At 48.5% G+C, this 20,307-nt stretch overlaps 2 protein-coding genes across 4 annotated transcripts in view; one reads left to right on the top strand and one right to left on the bottom strand.

Moving 5' to 3' along the window:
• Positions 1-12,302, top strand: part of LOC123018159 — a 28,153-nt gene extending 15,851 nt beyond the window's left edge. For 2 of the 3 annotated variants that reach the window (XM_044420005.1, XM_044420006.1), the window contains exons 3-5: positions 22-123; positions 3,182-3,346; positions 9,287-10,552. In XM_044420005.1, coding sequence (XP_044275940.1) covers positions 22-123; positions 3,182-3,346; positions 9,287-9,433 — 414 coding nt within the window. In that variant the 3' untranslated portion in view covers positions 9,434-10,552. Of the gene's footprint in view, positions 1-21; positions 124-3,181; positions 3,347-9,286; positions 10,553-12,164 lie in introns of those variants that run through there. The other variant, XM_044420007.1, reaches the window with a different exon arrangement.
• Positions 12,303-12,700: 398 nt separating this feature from the next.
• Positions 12,701-17,917, bottom strand: MRPL27 (mitochondrial ribosomal protein L27). Its single transcript, XM_044420008.1, has 4 exons — positions 17,811-17,917; positions 14,924-15,037; positions 13,788-13,855; positions 12,701-13,138 (listed from the first exon to the last, which is right to left on the bottom strand). Exons 1-4 carry the CDS (start codon positions 17,869-17,871, stop codon positions 12,932-12,934), a joined length of 450 nt encoding a protein of 149 aa, XP_044275943.1. The 5' UTR covers positions 17,872-17,917; the 3' UTR covers positions 12,701-12,931.
• Positions 17,918-20,307: the final 2,390 nt, after the last annotated feature.

Here is a 20,307-nt window from a genome sequence, read left to right as displayed (position 1 = left end):
GGAATCCTCTACATCTTCTAGGATTGCCCTCCTCCTTACTTCAGTAGCAACCAGCGACTGGTGGGATCGTCCTCTGGAGCACAACGTCTGGATACGAGTGCAGCGGAAAATCCTGGCATACAGGTGGGAGATCTTTTGTGAAGGCTGTGGATCACCTGTACTTGACACATGCTGGCCACGGGGCAAGCACTGTTTTTTCCTTGAAGCAAGCTTGATTGCGAGTGTACAATCGTGTTGAAGCTGGTGCAATAGACCTGATTTATCGCAATGAGATCAGGGCAGCAAAGAGTCTCTGTCCATCCTCACAACAATCCTGTGAGGTAGGTTAAACCAAGAGAGAGTGACTGGCCCCTGAGCACCCAGTGAGCTCTGAACAGAAATTTGAACTCAGGTTTCTCTGGTCGACATCCAGCACTCTGGCCACTACCATGGTCAGCTGACTTACGATGGCCACAGCTTCACATAGTCACCCTGGTACCTTCCGTGTAGCTGAATTGTTCAGATCGAGTTTTTCACAATGGAGCACTGCTTTTCACAATATGGGATGGTGGTCTATTAAAACAAAGTGCCTGTTTCATCGTCTAGAATAGCTGGAGTATTGCCACTAACTGTAGCAGGAGTATTACTACCCTCTTCTGCTTGGCCCATGGAAGGCCGCCTTACAGTTCAATACCAAGTTGCTTGATTTTATTTATTTTATTTTTTTCCTTTTTCATTCCAGCTAGTTCCTTTTTCATCCCAAATGCTCAGGTGCATGCCAGGCAGCGTCCAGCTGCATCACACGCAAATGACGCTGCATTGGTGGAAGCTAGACCCGGAGGCGTGCACAAGAGAAGCCTCCGGCAGAGGCTGCAGTAGTGCAACCGGTCGGCATTATGCTTGCACGACTGTGTGCAAAGCACCATGGGCAACCGCCTTTTCGGGGGGAAAGGCTCCACAGAACCTCACTAGCAGCCTTTGAGCTTGCAGAATGACCCTCTTGGGCGCTGCCTGCTGGGATTATTCGACTCAGCAAAGTCACAGAACACTTATGCAGTAGGTGTTTGGCAGCATGGCTGCTAATGGCAGGGTGGAGTTTGTTAATGGCCCTGGAACAATTATCTGTAATTAGCTTTCTTTTTACTGTGTGTGTAGGTTTCTCGATTTATTTTATTGCTGTAAATGGGTAATTGTGTAGCGGGACAACCAAGCTACAGATTCCGCTGAACCGGGAGGGGACCTGGCAACCAGGCTCCACCACAATAAGGTGCCGCTTTTCCTATCAAGTACCACGTCAGCCTTAGCAGCAGGGGATCATATATTTCAGCACCTTCCACCGTGAAAACATCCCTGCACACAGAAAGGGGTTAGTCTAGAGCCCTTTATTTTGTAAGGAAGCATTCAAAAATATGGACTGAAAGTGGTGCGATTCAGGAATATAGATTACCCTATGATTCTGCTGCCCGTGGAGATGAGTTCTAAGCCTTCCTTCTTTGGCTTTTTCCAAATGTAGATGCATTGTTCACTGCGTTTTCTTTGGGAGAATTCCTTATTAAAACATGACAGCAAATTTCTAGCATGGCTTACGAAAATAAGTTCAGGCTGCACTCCGAAAAAGCATCACCGTTTTGGTCCAGGGAGGCACAGTGGGGGCCTGGTGGAGATGCCACGGGATTGAGTGGGAGGGCAGTGCTAGGAGTGGCAGAACCATGCACAGCAACTTCCCCCAGGGGCACAGGGTGTTGAACTGCAGCATTTATCTTAGGGAGAGGCCCGTCCTGGCCACACTGAAAGCCTGTTTAGTTCCCCCCCCCCCCGTTTTCTGCTCCCCATTTCTGACTCCTTCAGCAAGTTCTCTTCCCCCCACCCCACCATCATGGCTGCTGCTGATCACTGATGCAGCAGAAAGATGGGGAGTGAGCCGGGGGCAGCACCTGCCCAGCATCCTCTTTGCAGCTGCGGCTCCCAGGTCCATCCCCTCTGGATCAGGCAGTGGCTACATGAGCAAGTGGAAGCAGTGAAGGGGGCAGCAGAGCCAGGGGGCTGCCTGTCGACTGTGGGCCCCCGGCTGAAGCATGGGCCTCTGCAGGTCTTCAGCCATGCCAGCCTTTGATGCCAGCCATGCGTCTGTGTGCAGGATGCTGCACTCATGTCAAGCTCACTGTCACGTGGAGAGGAGTTTTCTCGGTCATTTTGCACTGGCCACAGGCAGATGATGTATTTCAGGGGTCCTCTGAGTAGTCAACCTGGTGCCCCCAGAATGTTTTGGGCTGCAGCTATCATAACCCTTGACTGCTGGCTATGCTGGATGCGGCTTACGTGAGTTGGAGGCCAAAACAGCTGGAGAAGGTCAGCTTTGTTTTGAAGGCATCTTTGCACTGCGAGTTGTTACGTCATCAGTGAAGACCTCTTAAAGTGTGTTCATGAAATGTCAAACATGAATGCAAGGAGTCATGCAGGTACACTGGTGGCAGAGCCCATGGCAACTCCTCACTGGCACATCTGGGTTTGCTCTGTGCGGAGCGTGCAAAAGCTCTGGCACACCCAACAGCTCATTCCTCACACAAGCCACAAAGAGCCTTGGGCAGATGAGGCTTTCTCTGCCTTGTAGAGACAGCAGCAAACTTTCCTGCACGGAAGTGAGGGAATGAACTGAGGCAGGAAACATCAGGCCCAGGAGCTGCATCCAGTCCTCTGCAGTCTCAGTCCAGGACTCTGGAGCCCCTCAGACGGCCACACACCCTTTCTTCCAGCCACCAGCTGTTCAGTGGCTTGTACCTGTTTCCTCATTCTAAAGGACTGAAAAGCTCAGTCACTGGCAGTAGGAGCTTTAAGCTACAGGTGCTGGTATTTTTGTGTCATTTAGCCCCACCCCTTTTGCTTTCGGCTTTGCTTGTGCACAGAGCAGGGCTCCCCACAGCTTCCCTGAAATGAACTTCAGCCCCCAGGATGCAAAAGGCCCCGCAGTCCTCATCTGAACCAATTTTGTAGGCTGGGCCAACCAGCTGAGAAAGTAGTATAACCTCAGGCTTGGTTCTGACCTTTCACTACCTCCATTTTCTGGAGTGCTATCAAAACACCTGCCCAGTTGGGTACACACCCGGTGCAGCAGCTATGTTCATTGTGCAGGGGCAGAAGTTAGCATGTCTTGGAAGTCAACCACCAGCTGAGTGAAGGGACCTTTGTTCCTTTGCATATCTAGGGAGATGAACTCTTCTGTGTCGGACCCCCCGGTAGCTACCAGCTCTCTCCCTGGGAGCAGCCGCGCTTGCCAAGCTATGAGAGTGTGCGGAAGAAGGATCGGCAGCGGGAGATCCACCAGATGATTGCCGAACGGTTTGGCTTATGGGCAGAGGTCTCCCCAGAGGTGAGTCTCCTGTTGAATGTGAAAATATCAGTAAATATTGACTGGTATCATAATTTAGGAGAATACTAAATAATGATACCAGTCGTTATTGAGCTGTATAAAATAGTCCTTTTCGTGAGTCCCTTATCTCCAGAGCATGCTTTAAACAACTCCTTATTGTGATATCCTGGGACTCTGCTGTATCTTTTCAACGGCTTTTTTATCTTGGAGGAAGGAACACAGTGTTCCAGGGGACTCCAGTGCTAAGCCACTTGTTTATATTCCTTCTGGTTAATGATTCATCCTGTATCTTCTGAAATAAGTAGCATTTCTGTCTTCCCCAAGAAGCCAAAGCAGATGGAATGGCAACCATGAAGCATGTGCTTGCCCATATATACCTTCCATGCATGCACTTTGCCCTGTCCCTGCCTGGCATGGCTTCATTCACATGGCATGTGGTGCCAGCCAGGATGCCTGTGCATGCAGGGCTTGCTCCCACAGGCACATGATTCATCTGTGGCCGTTCTCACATCTGTTTTGGCCCATGCAAGAGATCCAGGCCTGCAGAACCCGAAGGAATGGAGATACTTGGAAGGATTCCAGCTCTTCTTCCTTTTCTCATCCATAAGAAGAGCCACGCTGGACCATACAGAAGGTCCATCTAGTCCGGTGTGCCTTTCATGTGGTGGCCAGACAGCTGCCTGTGTGGAACCCACAAGCAGGGCATCTTGGCACGATGGCTCTGATCCTGGAGGCTGCACAGAAGCGTGAGACCAGGAGCCATCAATAGCCGCATCCTCCATGAATGTGTCTAGTCCCGTTTAAAGCCGCCCAAAGTGCTGGCCCTCAGCTTGTTGAGGAAATGTCATATTTTGAGTGAATGAAGCAGTGCTTCCTTCTGCCCATCTTGAATCTTCCACCATGCAGCTTCTTCTCTTGCCAGTCCTCCAGAAAGCTGTGACCCAGAGTTGACTTACTTGAAAGTGTACATTTTGTATGTTTTAATTGTATTATATATCAGCTTGGGTCTTTTTTTGACCCAAGGAAAGTAGCAACAATATGTTGGTGGTGGTGGTGGTGGAAGCCACATCAACCCACATTAAACACAGCATGCTGCCTTACACTGAAACAAGCCATTTATCCCGCTAGTCTGTATTCTGCCTGGCAGAGGCCCACCTGGCTACCTGCCGTCCTTTTAAGTAGAACCTGGGACTTTCAGCCTGTAAAGCATGGGCTCTTTCAGTAAGTGTATGTCCCCCTTCAAACTGCAAACATGCACTAAAGAGGAAATATGTGGCTGTCCTGATGTTGGAGTACAATACCTAGCAGCCCCATGCAGCATAGCCCAAAGCCCAAGATGATGGGAATTGGAGTGCGAAGGGCCCCAGGCTCCACTATTCTCATACAGTCTCCTAAATCCATTGCTCTGCTCACTTCTTTAGATACTTCTAACCCTCAACAGACTCTAAATTAGGAGGATACGCAGCACAACTAATAATGGTTTTACATTCAGGGTCCCCGGTGCTGACCAAAATGAATGGCACAAGACCCTCGCTTGCTTCTTTGCTTTTTAAATATAATTTTATCTTAGAATTTCAACAAAACAAAAAGAAGGGAAAATTGTAATCACATAGATTTGAATGTATCAATTTCAAGTGTATACATAAGAAATGTGTGTTTGGAATAGGAAAATACAGTTTTCTAAGAATGATCCATAAACTTGAAAAAAGTAGACCTAGTCTCCATTTGTATCCATCTGAGTGGTGACTGTGCCTTCCATTCAAATATTGAAAGCGTGATTAATCCACTGCATTATCCTCCCAATGTTGTAATATAAGTTTTTTAGGTATCAAAAGTGGCAGAGAATCTATTTGCACTGATCATGTGTTAATGAAATGAATATATAATAACTTCTAGGAAGCTAGTAAAGAGGATATGTACCTCAGTAAATAGTAACCCATGTTTCAATAAGTTTGTCCATATAATAACCTTTTTTCAAAAAGAAGCAACTGTTGGACATTGCCAAAATGCATGACTGAAAGAAACATTAGCTGTATTACACCTCCTGCAATTAGCCAATTTAGACAAACCCAGATTAAAGAGCTGTTGTGGCATCCAGTAGACATGAAACACATCAGTATAACTGATTTTCAGTAGACATGGAACAGACAGGTCAATATAACTGATTGGCCTCAATAAATGTTTCCAAATGGTGAAATGGACTCTGAAGGTGTAAAAGCAGAAGGGCCAAACTTAGATTTTAACAAATGTTGCAATTGCAGGTATTGCCACAGTTTAAAGCTATCACTTCAACTGCTAATCTAACTTTATCAGTCCCCTATGTTTAATATATCCCACGTGATCTTCTCCAGCCAATACTGGGCTCAGTTTCATTTGCATCCGAAATGTGGAACACTCCTAAGCCTGTATCTAAACCCATTTTTGGAGGCCTTACTAGTCTCTGTTGATTGAACTCAGTTGTAAATAGTATGATTAGGACGGCAATATAAACGGGACTTAAGGACTGACCCAAGACCTTTGGCTGCCTGAAGTAAAAGGGAACCAATTCTGTCTATGGAGGGCTAGCTGGACCTTGCAGCAACACTGCTGATGGAACAGTGCCCTCCACAACAGCAGGCTCTCCCGGGGGCATGCGGGGCACCAGTTCCATCACACCGCAGCTCTGCCTGCTTAACTCCCCACGGCTGCCCCCACCCACCCAGGGACCCAGCACCTGCCACTCCAGGCAACCCCTCACTCTGCCGAGGGATAGGGCTGGCCTGAGCATGGAGCCTGTTGGAATGCCACAAGTCTCAAGCAAGGAATCCCGGGGATTCTTCCGGGAAGAGTGTAGGAAACCGTATCAGAGACTGCTCAGCTGCCTCTTCAGCGGTTCTTTGAGGGATACGGTAAGAATCTGGCAATCCGGATGGGGCTGGTGTCACTGCCTCGCATTCTTGGCCATTGCCTGTGCCCCAAGGCTGCCAGCAGGGACCCTGGAATCCTCTTTAATGTTATTCTTCTGGCCTGACACTGAACTGACTTCTGAGTAAACATGGACATGATTGCGCTGCAAATCTTGAGACCACAATCCAAAAAATGTTTATGTTTTCAAATCCTGCTACTGGTTCCTCTACTGACCTTGAGCCTTACGTGTTTATCAAGGAGTAATAATGGCAGTTGAAGTCCTTAGTGCCACTCAGAATTTATGTGCCGCACATAAAGTGCTTTCTGAAGATAGTAGAGCTCGTGAAACAGCCCTTTATCTAGATAACGAGAGGCCTTTATCCAGGGTGGACAAGCAGTACGTGCTGGAATGAATGCCAGAGCCGGAGAGTCTCATGCCTGCCCCCCACCCTGCCATCTCCCGCTTCTCCCTGAGAGGTGTTGTCCATGGACTCTGAACCCTGAGAGTGGACTGTGGGAGGAAGGAAAGGGGTGGCTGAGGAGGCTGGTCGGGTTGGGATCCTTTGCCTGAGGGAAGGACAGGGGACTGCGGAAAAGGGGCTCCTTTGCTCCAGGATCAGGGAGAAATTTTCCCTTGGGCCAGGTAGACCAGGCAGTATTACAGAGCCCCAAATGGCATACGATTTCATGTTGTGTGTGGTCTGTAGACAGATTGCTAACCCACATCTGCTCATTGAATGGTCACCAACTTGTCATATTCCTACTGCAAAAAAAAAAAAAAAAAAATCGCACATGGCCTAGCTCAAGGCCAGTTTTTACCATGAGGGCAAGTATATGGTGGCCGGTTTGCAGGGAAAGCCATATGAGGTGAGGCTGAGGGAACTGGGTCTTTTCAGCCTGGAGAAGAGGAGACTCAGAGGGGATCTGTTGGCAACGTACATGTATGTGAGGGGGTGTCACATGGAGGTGCGTAGAGACCTGTTCTCCCCTGCAGGGGAAGGCAGGACACACTCCAACGGAGTCAAGCTCAGCGAACCAAGGTTCAATTGGGATGCCAGGAAGTACTTCCTGACAGTTAGGACCCCGAGGGTATGGAATGGGCTTCCATGGGAGGTGGTTGAGGCCCCATCGGTGAGGGTGTTCAAGGATAGGATGGACATGCACACGGTGGGCAGGTCATGAGCAGAGCTGGCTGGAGCCAGGGGTCAGACTAGATGGCCCGGAAGCCCCTTCTGACTTGTTCAGCTTCTATGTTTCTATGTATTTGCCTTGTGCTCTTTCTCTGCTATTTCATATTAAAATTATCCGTATGTCAAAAGTTAGTGTCTAGTGTTAGGGTACATTCTCTCCATGGGATGCTGGATATGAGTTATGAAGTCAGGGATCGCTGGTGGCATGTCCGGTTCTACCTCAGTGCTGTGGTTACCAAATGGTAAGGAGAGCAGAAGTTTCTTCACTTCATAGGAGGCATGCAGGAGAGGGAGCTTGGGCAGGTGCAGCTTTTCTTAACCCTGAATGACAGACTACCCACAATTCCCCCTGTGGCATAGCCCTGGAAAAAAACGCAGGAGTCCTGTCCTCCTTGCCTTGCCGCCATCTTATCCAGAGCAAGTGCCTGGTATAACCACCATCACCTTCTGCCTCATGTTCTAAGACCGTTGGAACCCTTGCTGCCCAGGAATTCTCTAATTTTAATGCAATAACACCCAGAAAAACAAGCAAAGGTTTGTAATGGTTTGCCAACAAGGGAACTCTCACAACAGGGCACCACAGCCAAGCCTTGCTTTGACAAGTCACACTTTTGTGTGCACATAAAACAATATTAGGTGTAACCTGCTGGCCTTTGAGCAGAGCCAAAGCCGGCTGCTGTCCTCATGCAGACCATCTATTTCTGAAAGGCCTCTGCTTTACCTCCAGTAAATGGGAGCAGCTTTGACCAGTTTCAAGTCGAATGCTTACACTTCTTAATCAGCCAGTTATCAGCCCTGAGCAAGAGCAAACATTTCTGTCTCCAGATGTGTGGACTACACACTTGTCACCTCTAGTCAGCATGGCTATGTAGTCCGACACAGCTGGAGAGCACCTGACTGGGGCTGGCTGGCTGAGGGAAAGCCCATTAGCAATTGAACCTTACAGTGAACGCACCTCATTGGAAGTGCGATTGCTTAAAAAAGAAGTGGGAACAAGTGGTGGGCTGGCAGCTTTTCCTATCTGAGATTTCTAGGATGTGAGGAGAGTGGGTGGGAGCTGAAAAAAGAGAGCTTCAGAGTGCTGGAGAGACGGAAAAGGTAGCTAAATTCTCGTGGAAGCAGTTCAGTGGTAGAATTGTGTTCCCAGTTGGGTGCCAAATATCCTCTTGTGGGAATACCACTACAAACCTTTGCAAACTTTCAATTTATTTATGGAATATGCCTATTTCCACTCTCCACCTCAAGTGCAAACACCCCTATGCAATCACATCTAAGAGAGGCATTACAACTGAAGTCAGAGTGCAGCAAAACTTGTACAGAATTAAAAGCCTGACAATGCAGAATGGACTTAACTGCCTCTCTGGAACAAAAGACCGAAGGAACGGATCACACCTTCCTCGGGAGAGAGCGCTACAATGGGAGTGCCGGTATCAGTGACACCGGCACCTGGCGGGATGGATCAACAGCCAGGATAGGGAGCCCCCCTGCCTGCTCCCCATGTTCAACCCAATGTTCACATAGGGCTGGGAGCCACTTTCATCCAAAGGGCTGGATTCAGTTTTGGGGCAGTCCTCTGGAGACCACATGCCAGCAGTGGGGAAGGGCAAAGGGAGCGGGCAAAGGCATGGGGCTGAAACAGGAATGCCAGTGCACCATAGCTTAAAGCTACAACTTCCAGTAAGCAAGCTGCAGCAGCAGCATTTCGGACTTTCAGAAGGGCGGACTGTGTGGAAAACCACCTGATGTTCCAGTGGGGGAAAGCAGCACGGCCATTGGGTGGTTCTACAGCCTGCCCTGGAACAGGACTGTTTAGGATTCATTTAGGAAGCAGTATCACCGGCTCATCTTTCTTTCCCCCCCACAGTTACCACCACCCTATGAGCAGGCCCTGAGGTATCCAGCAGCCTTATCAGGAACTGGCACAGGTTCGGAGCTGTCAGCTGGACAGAGCTTGCCGGACATGCTCCAAGCTTCACCCACATACCAGCCTCAGAGGAACACATCGGTGTAGGCCGCAAGCTGGTGCCTCAGCCCTTTTCTCCGACTGTGGCAGCTTTGGGGGCGAGGGTTTCCTTTCCTGCAGCCAGCCTGCCACACCCTCCCCCCACCCCCAAAGCCACAATAGCTGGGCAAAACCCTCCAGTGCCACCGCATGGCCGGACACAACCTTTCGTGAGTACTTCAGTACTGAGAATAGACACTGGACAATCTCCAGGCCTCTCAGGAACTAAGCCTGCAGAGAACTGCACGATGGAATGAATTTCCTGGGGACACTGGCGTCTCTTCTGAATTACCAGAGGCTGGAGGAGCAGCAGAGGTACAGGAAATCCTGTCACTCAGTGTCAAGGACTGAAGTTGAAGTCGGTTACCTCAGGGGGGTACCTTGTGGCCCCAGGAACTGATAAGTCGAGCAGCAACACTGCATGAGATTCCATCTGTTGCTCTGTGAATCACAAATCCAGTGAAAGAGCAAGATTTTTTCCCCAAAGAGCATCCCTGGAGGAAGCTGTTCCACTTAAAAAATACCTCTGTGAGACCTGCCAACTTTCTAAGTATTAAGCCTCAAATGCAAACCTTCTGGCCATCTTAAAACTATCTTCACAGGGCAGGGATTGAGGAACCCAAATGACAGAATGAATGTATTTTGCCCTCTCAGTGTTTCCTTCAGCCCACTCAGAGATGTACTCCTTGGACAAATACAGCGGGGGTCTTTTTCTTTCAAATGCTGCAGGGCAGCTTTGCAAGTCCAAACAAAAGATAAAAGGTCCAGCAAAGGGCAGGATCTGGAGCTTCTGCAAGCAACTCTTCTGCTCTTGGGAGTCCAAACAGCCTGTGGTTCTGGACCAAGCCATAAAACTGAGAAAGGGTTATTTGCAGAGACATGTGGGAGGGGAAGAAGGTGGCAGCCGCTATCTTACTTCACCGCCATCATTGCTTACTCAGCTTGATTGTCTGTTGGAGCTCAGAGACTCTCGTTAAGCTTCAACCTGATTTTTGCTATGTTGGGTTTTTTGTATTTGACAATAAGGTTTTCCAATGTTGTTCCTCATGCTGTGGTTTGAAACTAAAGCAATCTGATCAAGAAATGTGTGGGGCCTCCAGTACAACCTGCAGGCTACCAAACAATGTATTTTGTTTACCAGATTCCTGTTCTGTGAAATCGAGGACAGACATGTCTCCATGTCGTTAAATCCCAGCCTTGTCTTATTCAGTCCAATGTAGACATAACACTAGAGAATAGTTAACAATGGGAAAGCCGCTAGGGAATGCCTTCCCCCCTCACCCAGATTGCTGGCACCAACCGTGGCAACCATTAACCACGGTTAGGTACTAAGCCAGCATCTGCTGACTGCAGTTTCAAATCCTGCTTTGAGGGATTAGCTTTAACCAAGGTTTATTTAATCAATTAATACAACACTATAGTACAACACAACAAAACTCAGCAGCACTAACTGATTAACTTTGGTTAAAAAGCAGAAAGGAGAAGGGCCATGGCCAGGGAGTTCATGCTCGCAGGGCTGGCCTCCGGCATCTAAATATGGAACCGGAATTTTATCAGCTCGGGCTGAGACTCTTGATGTCATCCAGCCCTTGGACCAAATATGGCTCCTTGCCCCGGAGAAACCAGCATTTGTACCAAGCCTGGAGGCACACGGCATGCACACCCCCCCCCCCAAGACAATCCTGCACATGGAGACCTGCACGACTTGCCATGCAGCTACACTTGGCACACCCTGCTGCTTACTGTTTCCTTTTGCTGATCCGCTGAAAAGGAACCAGGGCTTTCAACGTGTACTTTTGGAACCAGCGGTTGCAGCTGGCTGCATCTCCCTTACACCAGCCTCCCCTTACCTGCTGGCTGGACTGCAGCTGCCAGCATTCCCAACTGTCGGCCATGCTGGCTGGGGCTGCTGAGAAGTGAGGCCGACACTGAAACACCTGGGGAGCGGCAGGCTGAGGAAACCTTGAAGCCGAAAGGCAGAGCTGACGGCCCAGAGCGAGTTTAAACCAAGTAAGAGCAAGTGATGAAAGCCATCCAATAGCACACGAAGCACGAGCGGCCCAAGTGTGGCACACGCAGGAGGACCGCGCAGGACCCCTGGATACGAGTGGGACGGTGCACAGGGCCGGCTGTGGAGCTGCGTCGGGCTAGGCTTCGACCGACTCCCTTGTGCTGTGCTGACCTCTGCTGTCCTGCTCGGTAAACCACTGAACACAAAAACCACAAATCCATACCAGGCATTGTGTTGCAGATATACTGTAACCAGCATTAGTGGCTCATACATGGGTAGGATTTGAGTTTTTGGAGTGCTAGACCAGCTGCCACTGCAGAAAAATTTCAGGGTAATGAACCAGAGAGAGAGCGAGCGAGCCAATGGGCCAGAGGCTGACAACAGCCTCCACTTCAGCTGCAAACACCACAAAAACATACCAGGTAAATATACCAAATATACACATGCAAAGTGCCTCTGCTGAATCTTCAGGCATCTCTCCTCCTGTACTGTAGCTCCCTCTACTGAGCAGGATCCAGCGACCCAGTGTTGCATTTGTAGGGGTTTGGAAGGGGTGCCATTTGGAGGATGAGACGAGGAAGGCCTCTTCTGCCAGCCCAGACCCACATGAGGATCCAACCCATCAAATGAGTTGCCAGGCTGAAGAGATAGTCACCTCCAGGCATGTTTCAGTGTAGTGTTTGGGGTTATTACTGATTATTTATGTGTGTGTTTTGCTTTGCTCATCAGACTTGCCTATTCAGCAGTAGGAAGCTCTGGATGATGCAACCAACAGCACTGAATGCATGCAGTTAAAAACATCTCCTGTATCCCGAGTCTGCAGCTGCCTGTTCTACATCCCACAAAGCCTCAACATTGTGGATGCCAGCAGGACAGAAGAAAGTGGGTGGGCACCTTCCATGCTGCCACTCCCACAGCTGTACCACCACACTTAACCCACACCTGGCATCCATGCGACAAGGTCTTTCTTCATCTGACACAGGGGACACCTCGCCTTGACTGCACAAAGAAGGCAATCGGGACCCTGTGTGTGTTCTGTACCCAGATCTATATAAATGGAAGGCAAGGAGAAATCATTGTACGCACATGCATAGATGCACAAACTGCTCTGTGAAATCATCCCAGAAGGCCTCTGACACTGTCCCACTCAGAAGGTGAAAACAAACCCATTTCTCCCACCCTGTTTGCAAACCCCATGCTACTAACCCCTGGGGAGTGAGCTGCATGACACGGATCCCTGGAAGTGAGAGATGCTTGCCCCTGCATTTTGGAAAACCAAATCAGACAATCTTTATTCAACTGGCAGTGCATTAGAAGTGCTCCAGAAGTTTATCGCTGTGAGATGGTGTGCGCTCCATGCATGTTCAACTTCCAAATGTCAGCCAGAAGCCAGTATCTAGACAAAAATCAAGCAAAAGTACAGCACCCTTGTTTGGGTCAGGGCTTAAGTCTGTCTGGGCAGTTCCTTGTCATCATCCTGGGAGGCACTAAAAGCCTCAGAGCATATCAACCAACTTGAAGCTCCCCACCTCCGTCGTGGGAACAACATTGATGAATGTTTTATATAGCACAGCTCCTCTGGGCAGGTGAGCGATCACCTCTCTGCTCTCCTTGCATCGGGGGGTCGGCACATAGACTTCCTTGGTGTATCGCACAATCCCATCTTCAAGTGCATACAGCCACTTGTTGCGGCCCATCCCTACCTGGTCCAGGCAAACAGGATCATGATTAGAAAAGAAAACAACTGGAGCAAAGGAAGCACGAGAGCCAAGAGCACCCGTGCGCCCTTTGGTCTCTTTGCACACAGAGTGCCAAGATGGCAATTCTCCGAAGAAGGCTTCTTTCGTAGAGTCGAGTCACATGCCGATCATGATAGTAGGAAGCATTGGCCACACAGTGTCAATCCTTCGGCAACATGTGAAACTCCTACCAAATAAGTTGTCTGGCTTCTCCCATCCATGTTTCCTGTCAAATAATTTCCCCATCTTGCTGGCCATTCCATACTATGAGGATAAATCCACCAAAGTATGCAGTGGTACCTCGGCTCACAAACGCCTCAGTTCATGACCAAATCAGGTCGTGAACAGAAATTTCATAAAAATTTTGCCACAGGTCACAAACTCTGCATTGGGTGACGATCGCAAGCGCGTCCACCTTCCCTGCATGGGCACGATTGCTGTCATGCTGCGGGGGGGGGGGGGAGATGGCCACGACTGCATCCGTGTTCCCTCCCAAGTCCACCCGTGCCTGCCTCCCCCCCCCCCACGCGCCCGTGTCCGCCAGAAGATGAAAGCTTTGACACAGATGGAGCAGGCAAAGTGTTACTTAAGCACTGCTGGGGAGAAAACATACATGAGCCCCTGGATGCCAACGAATCAGCCGCTGTGTTGCCAGTATGTTGCCAGCATGGACAAATTGTCCTAGAAAAAAGTTGGACAAAGTAACTAACATAGAAAAACTTCTGCATATGCAAATAAGCCGAACAGGAACTTAACAGGAATTGTTCAATATGGCAAGAAGTATCTTTCTACAGCATTCTTTCTAATGAAGTGCTACACATTATAGATCACATACGATCACACAAATAAAATAACAGAAAATGTCTAAAATGACAGGTCTGGGACTCAGGGCATTTCCCCCTGATCTCAGAAATGCAGACCTGGGTAGATCCACTTATTCTGTGCTGAAGGGCACTCCACACACGCCCAAAGGTATCATTTTCTTCACAAATTCTGGGACTAAGCCCTGGCTGAAGTTCTGGTTTTCTTAACATACAACTAAATTTAATACCCTCTTAACTCAGCTATTGCATAATAAGGAATTAGATGCAGGGTTGGCTTCTCAAGGTTTCAAAAGAGATCAAGGAAAAGGCCCAATTCCCATTACTCAGAATCCAGGTCAGAATAATTCAACGTAATATTTAACTTATGAATACAAAGTTTTGGGACTCCCAACTTAAGCAGCACAGTGGGGGGGAGGGCATTTTTTGGGACATGTTTCCTTTGTTTCTACAAACTAGGGTGGGGGAGCATAGCAGCTCTTCTAGTCCTTCAGCCCCTTCCGTTTCATTATTGTCACGAATAGGTTTTCTTCATTTTATTTTGCTTCTCAAGGCTTTCCCTAACCCTAAATTACATTCCAGAAAACAATGAAATAAAATACCATTACAGACTTTGGTCCACAAGAAGTAGGAAGAATCCTGTCCATGACTGGCTTGATCCTGCCACCTGCTGGTGACTTTCAGAACTGCTCATCATCTCTCTGCAGAGATGCTTATACAACCATGCCTCTGGCTAGCCCAGGAGTGGGCACTAAGCAGATCTCCAGGTGCTGTGGATTCCCACCATTCCTCACTCTTGGCCATGATGGCAGGGGCCTTCTGGTTGTTGAAGTTCAAAATTTCTGGAGACCAGCAAGATGACTGGACTGGCATCCAGACTGTTTGCTGTTTGTGACTGTTTGCAGTTACAAGAGAGCACGCGACTTACCATCTAATTTTTTGAAGCCATAACGTTTTCCAGGACTTTTCCCACCGTGATTTTTAGAGCTGCCTGAAGCTTTCTTTGATGCAAGCCTCACTGCGACTGCACTCAGTGGAGGAACTGTGTTCAAGTCAGAGAGAGAGAGAGAGAGAGAGAGGGCGGGGGGAGAAACTCTTCAAAACTGATAAAGGTTTCAACGGAGAAAGAAATCTCACACCGAACTATTAACACTCTTAAAGAGAGCTGGACAGTGCACTGGTGAAGAGCCTGAGATGTGATCCAGCAGTTCTTAACTGAAATCACAATTCATCCATGAGTTCTCTAGAAAATAGGCCCCAACAATGGCTGGCTTTAATATTTTGAGAGGAGGGTGGCTATGGCTTCTTTGCCGGAGATTCTTTGGTGGAAAGGAGGGTTTTTGTACTAGGCACAGTTTCACTTTGTTAGCCTACAGAAAAGTCCCCATCTTAACACTCTCCCCTTCTAAAGACTTAGGATTCCATCACACCCCTGAACTGGCAATGCTTGTTTCTCTCCCCACCTCTCCTACCTATCACACCTAATTCTAAGGCACCCCTCTGTAATACATGGTTAACTCAGTATTTTCTGACATTTATGGAGCAGCCCCATAAGTAACCCCATCTTTTTAGACTCTAAGCCATTCATGTGAGTGAATCTGGGAGACTCTTCATGGAAGAGCAAGACTGAAATGTATTGAATACATACAAGTATATAGAACACGTAGACAACCCCACAGCAATCTGTATTAACTAATGGTAAATGACTACTATGACATATTTCCATGCTCATAATCACTAACAGAAACTGAAATTGCTGCATAATGAGCCACAAATGTCTGCTCAAAGGACAAAAACCCACAGCTCCGTTCATTCCAACTATACCTAGCATCACATTTGTGGAAGTTGTAGTTAAAAAGGTGCGAAGATTCAAAAAATACACCTTTAATTATAAGCTCTAAAAGCATACAAGGACTATGGATCCTAAGCAACATGCATGCACACAGAGAGAAGTAAACACTGACATCACTGAGACCAAACTGTAAACAAAATAAGACTGAGCAGCAGTCTGTGAATTTCTATTTTAATATCATTGTACTTACACAGTCAGCATGGTAAAACTGTGGGATCTCAGCCATGTAGGGAAATTCTTTCATTGATTCAAGGGTAACTCAATTATGAGAGCAGGCTGACTTATTGTAGAAGCATTGTCTGGAAGCAGCTGCTATATTATCTTGGTCCTACTTTGACAGGCTGACAGTGGTCCGGACAACATTATCATCTACATGTGAACACCCCTTGTTGTTGTTGTTTAGCGAAGTCGCATCCAACCCATCACTACCCCATGGACAACATTCCACCATGCTCTCCTGTCCTCCATCTGGAGTCCACCTAAGCTCACACTGACTGCTTCAGTGAATCCATCTAGCCACCTCATCCTCTGCCGTCCCCTTCTTCTTTTGCCATCTATTGTTCCCAGCATTAGGCTCTTCTCCAGGGAGTCCTTCCTTCTCATTAGGTGGCCAAAGTATTTGAGTTTCATCTTCAGCATCTGGCCTTCTAAAGAGCAGTCAGGGTTGATCTCCTCTAGGACTGACCGGTTTGATCGCCTTGCGGTTCAAGGGACTCTCAGGAGTCTCCTCCAGCACCACAATTCAAAGGCCTCACTCCTTTGGCGCTCAGCCTTCCTTATGGTCCAGCTTTCACAGCCATACGTTGCAGTGTTCATTCAGTATTTTTGTCTTTTCCCTTACCATGGAAAATCCATTGAGAAGAAAATGGAACAAGTGCACCATGCCTTCTGATAGCTAATGATGGGAACCCTGCCTGCAAGCACCTGGGATTGCCCGATCATTGGCAACTGATCCACAAAGGTGTCTGGTCCTGACTCTTTAACCAGTAACAAATTAAGGCTGCCAGAGAAAAAATGCTTAGGTGGGGTAAAGTCAGGAGTAGATTTGTTCTGGTACTGAAAACAAATTCCAGTACTAAGTATGCATTCAGTCATCCACTCACAGTGAGCCACTTTTCCTGCACCTGGCTCCAAATGGTGGATCTCGGGGTTCTAGTAGAAAACAAAGTCGCTCTGGCAAGCCAGAAATCCGCCTATCCCTGATCTAAAGAAGCTGATGAAAAGCAACGATGGCCACACTGAGAAGGCCAAAGAAAAAGGCAAATCATCCGCAGTCGGGCAATAAATTTGGTTATTTCTGCTATTTACATATTGCTAGATAAGATAAAATCCCAAAGTGGTCTTTTTGGACCAACCAAAATTCACGAAACAGTTAGCCAGCCTTGGAATTCTCCAGAATGGTTCATCAAGCTGGACATTAAGTAACACAAAGGAGGAAGAGCAGGACAGAAGGAAAAGTCGCACTGACTGCAGCATGGCGCGCCTTTCTAGGAGTAAGTTCCATTTAACTCACCAGGACTTACTATCGAATACAATATACCTTGGAACGGGCCAGTAGCCGCTGTAGGGCCAAAACCGACCTTACTTTAAATGTGTGCCCAGCAAGCCTTCTTTTCACCGTCATTTTCACGCCAGATTAGGGTCAGGGCCACCGATCCGGATCGTGAACGCCCCCTACACCCACCCTCCACGGTAGGATCCCAATCCAACCAGGAGCCCAACGCCTAGAGTAAAAACGAACACAAGAAACAGACGCACGGAGTGCTAGACGCACATTTAAAGCAACGGCGTCTCTTCTGGCGCCAAGAGCGGACACACACGCGGCTGCAGCTGTTCCGGCGTCGTTACCCGGGAGCAGAGGCGACTGCAAGTCGTTCCCGCACCGTCCTTCCCTCCCGCCACCCGCGAGGCTTCCCCTCCCGTTCCCCAGGCCCGACCGCCCGCCCCAGCGACACCAACGCACCTTGCCTGCTGGCCGCCGAGGTCAAGGGCAGCAGCGCCCCGCACAGCAGCGCCGCCGCCATTGCCCTTCCCTGCGCCGCCTCTGCGAGCCAGCCCGTTGTTCCGCCTGCGCCAGGCTTCCGGATCCGGGGAGTGCGGCGCGGAGCGGCGGATTCGAATGAGCCGCGGCTCCGGATTCATTCCTAGCCGAGGAGGAGGAGCAGGAGGAGGGCGGCGGCGGCGGCGGCGGGTCGGTCTGGCTGTCTGTCGGGGCAGAAACGAGCGAAAACGATGCTGGGTGGGGGTGATCAGGCAGAGAGATTCGCGCAGCACAGATCCGTGCTAAATGATTGCTACGCGGAGAGCTGGCGGCGCTGGCTCCCGCCTGCCTACCCGCCTGAAACCTGCCCGTGTCGAGGGCATCTTGATCTTTACGTATTGTCGAGCAGCTTGCCGGGAGCAGGTGGTGGGGAAGGGGAAGGGGAAGGCATGCTCTGCGAGGTCAGAGGCAGTCTCTTTTGCTTTTTTCACGTTCCTGGGCTCGAGGTTCTGGGGATGAGACCCGATGAGCGCTGTCATAAATGTAAGTTCGTGAATGCAGGCCCCCTGTGGGTGCTTAGGCAGAAAAAAAGGACCCGCGACTCCCAGCACTCTTCAGCTGGGCGATGCTGGCAGTTGCAGGATCTTTTCCTGCCTAAGCATGCATAGGATTGCAGTCTAAGGCCACAATTCTGTAACCGTTTTCCCCTATTGAACTCAGTGGGAGTTATTGCCGAGTTGGCGTACAAAATGTTGTGCTGTAGATCTTGAGTGTTAAAACTTACCCACCGCCGCCCTCTGGCGAGCTGGGTCCTTTGCAGGTTTGGTTTGGTTTGACCAGCATTTGAGTTGGTACACGAAGTCACTGGTAAGTTCACCTCAAAATCAGGGGTGGGCCTGGCCCCTAATTTTATGAGATAGGCTTGAAAATCAGAGTGCATTAACTGAAACCCAGAACTTGCTGTGTGTGTCATCTGAGGTCACTTGAGATTCCAGGTAAATCTTTCCCAAAAGAAATGGGCATTCCATGATATGTGGCAGTTGTCCAATATGCAACACAACACACTTTCTGTTTCAGGACAACATCTTTTTAGATCAGAGGTCCCTTCCCTCCAGATATTTTGGCTTACAACTAGTCCCCGCTCAGCCATGGAGCCAACTGGGTGACTTTGGGCCAGTCACAAACTCTCAGCCCAACCTACCTCACAGGGTTGTTGTTGTGGGAATAAGATGGAGGAGGAGATGTAAGCTGCCTTGAGCCCTTTGTAGGAAAAAGGCAGGATATAAATTGAAAAATAAATAAAATAAATAAATAATTTGTCCCTCACCATTGGCTGTGCTGGTTGAGACTAATAGAAGCTCACAGCTTCAGAGAATTTATTTTATTTATTATATTTCTACAGTGCCCATCAGCCCAGAGGCTGCCTGGCTCACAAAAACTTACCCTAAAAGGAGACTTATAGATTATTTAAATAAATAATGAAACAAATAAGATTCTGTTGTGAGTTTTTGGGGCAGTGGTGGCTGATGAAGACTGAGGAGGCGGAGGGTATAAAACGTTCCTTCTTAAAGGATCCTTTTCAAAGTGGGTGCTCTGCAGATGCACTGGACTACAACTTCCCCCATCCACAGCTATTTATCCTCATTTGAACTATCTATCAACCAGGACCAGATAGCATCATTTATTTGGTCTGGGCGGCGGGGCAGATTATCCCTTACCCACCTCTGGGATGTCTGCATTTCCTTGCTCTTCCTGGTGATAAACAGACCATTTAAGGATGGAAAAACACCCACTTGGCTGTTTCAGCTAGACCCAGGGTGGGCAACCTAATGCCCCCAGCCTGACTCCATGTGGTCTTCTCCAAGCGTTTTGCAGTTTAGACCACTTGCAACAGCAGTCTGTCCCTTCTGGGGAGGGGAGAAAGAAAGAGGGAGAAATGAGAGAAGGGGATACTAGAGAGAAGGGGCAAGAAGGAAGTGTGTGGCAGAAAGAGAGAAAAAAGGGGTGCCTTCTCCCATTTTGGGAATCGGTTCCACCTACAGCTGGATCCAGTCCCACTTATCATCAGCAATGATTGCTCTAGAGATATCTGTGAAATTTGTTTCAGTTCATTTTGGTCAGGATTTACCCACTTGATGCTTTCTGAGCCAAAGATGAACTCACATGCAATCCATGCATTTCTGAGCTTACCGTGCGTTTTCCTGAACAAAAAAGAAAAAGAAAATACATTTGACAGCATGTTTACATTTAAAAATGCACATAAAACAAATGCATCCTTTTGAAAAAAATGTGCATAACTATGCTTTAATCAATGGGGAAGAATGCATACATTTGGAAAATTACTCATGAAAATGTACCATGTTAGCAAATTGGATGCAGACTCAAGTTGGAATCCACTTTGAGTTGGAATTAGGAGAACATTGGTGACCTCCAGTTTTGTTGATTCACACAAAACCCCCTGACAGAATTTGACCTTTGG

The sequence above is a fragment of the Varanus komodoensis genome, unplaced genomic scaffold (genome assembly GCF_004798865.1).
Source record: "Varanus komodoensis strain SLA01 unplaced genomic scaffold, ASM479886v1 scaffold11, whole genome shotgun sequence".
In the NCBI taxonomy this organism is placed as follows: domain Eukaryota; kingdom Metazoa; phylum Chordata; class Lepidosauria; order Squamata; family Varanidae; genus Varanus; species Varanus komodoensis.
Note: the sequence above shows the minus strand (reverse complement) of the source record. Positions and strands in the feature narration are given on the sequence as shown.

What these genes read in the sequence shown, in the direction of transcription:
- MRPL27 (XM_044420008.1), bottom strand. Translation starts at nt 17,871, where the DNA reads ATGGCGGCGGCGCTGCTGTGCGGGGCGCTGCTGCCCTTGACCTCGGCG. An exon ending in TGGCTTCAAAAAATTAGATG is followed by an intron (nt 13,856 to 14,923) that starts GTAAGTCGCGTG and finishes ACTTTTTTCTAG; the next exon opens with GACAATTTGTCCATGCTGGC. An exon ending in GTTGGCATCCAGGGGCTCAT is followed by an intron (nt 13,139 to 13,787) that starts GTATGTTTTCTC and finishes TGCCTGGACCAG; the next exon opens with GTAGGGATGGGCCGCAACAA.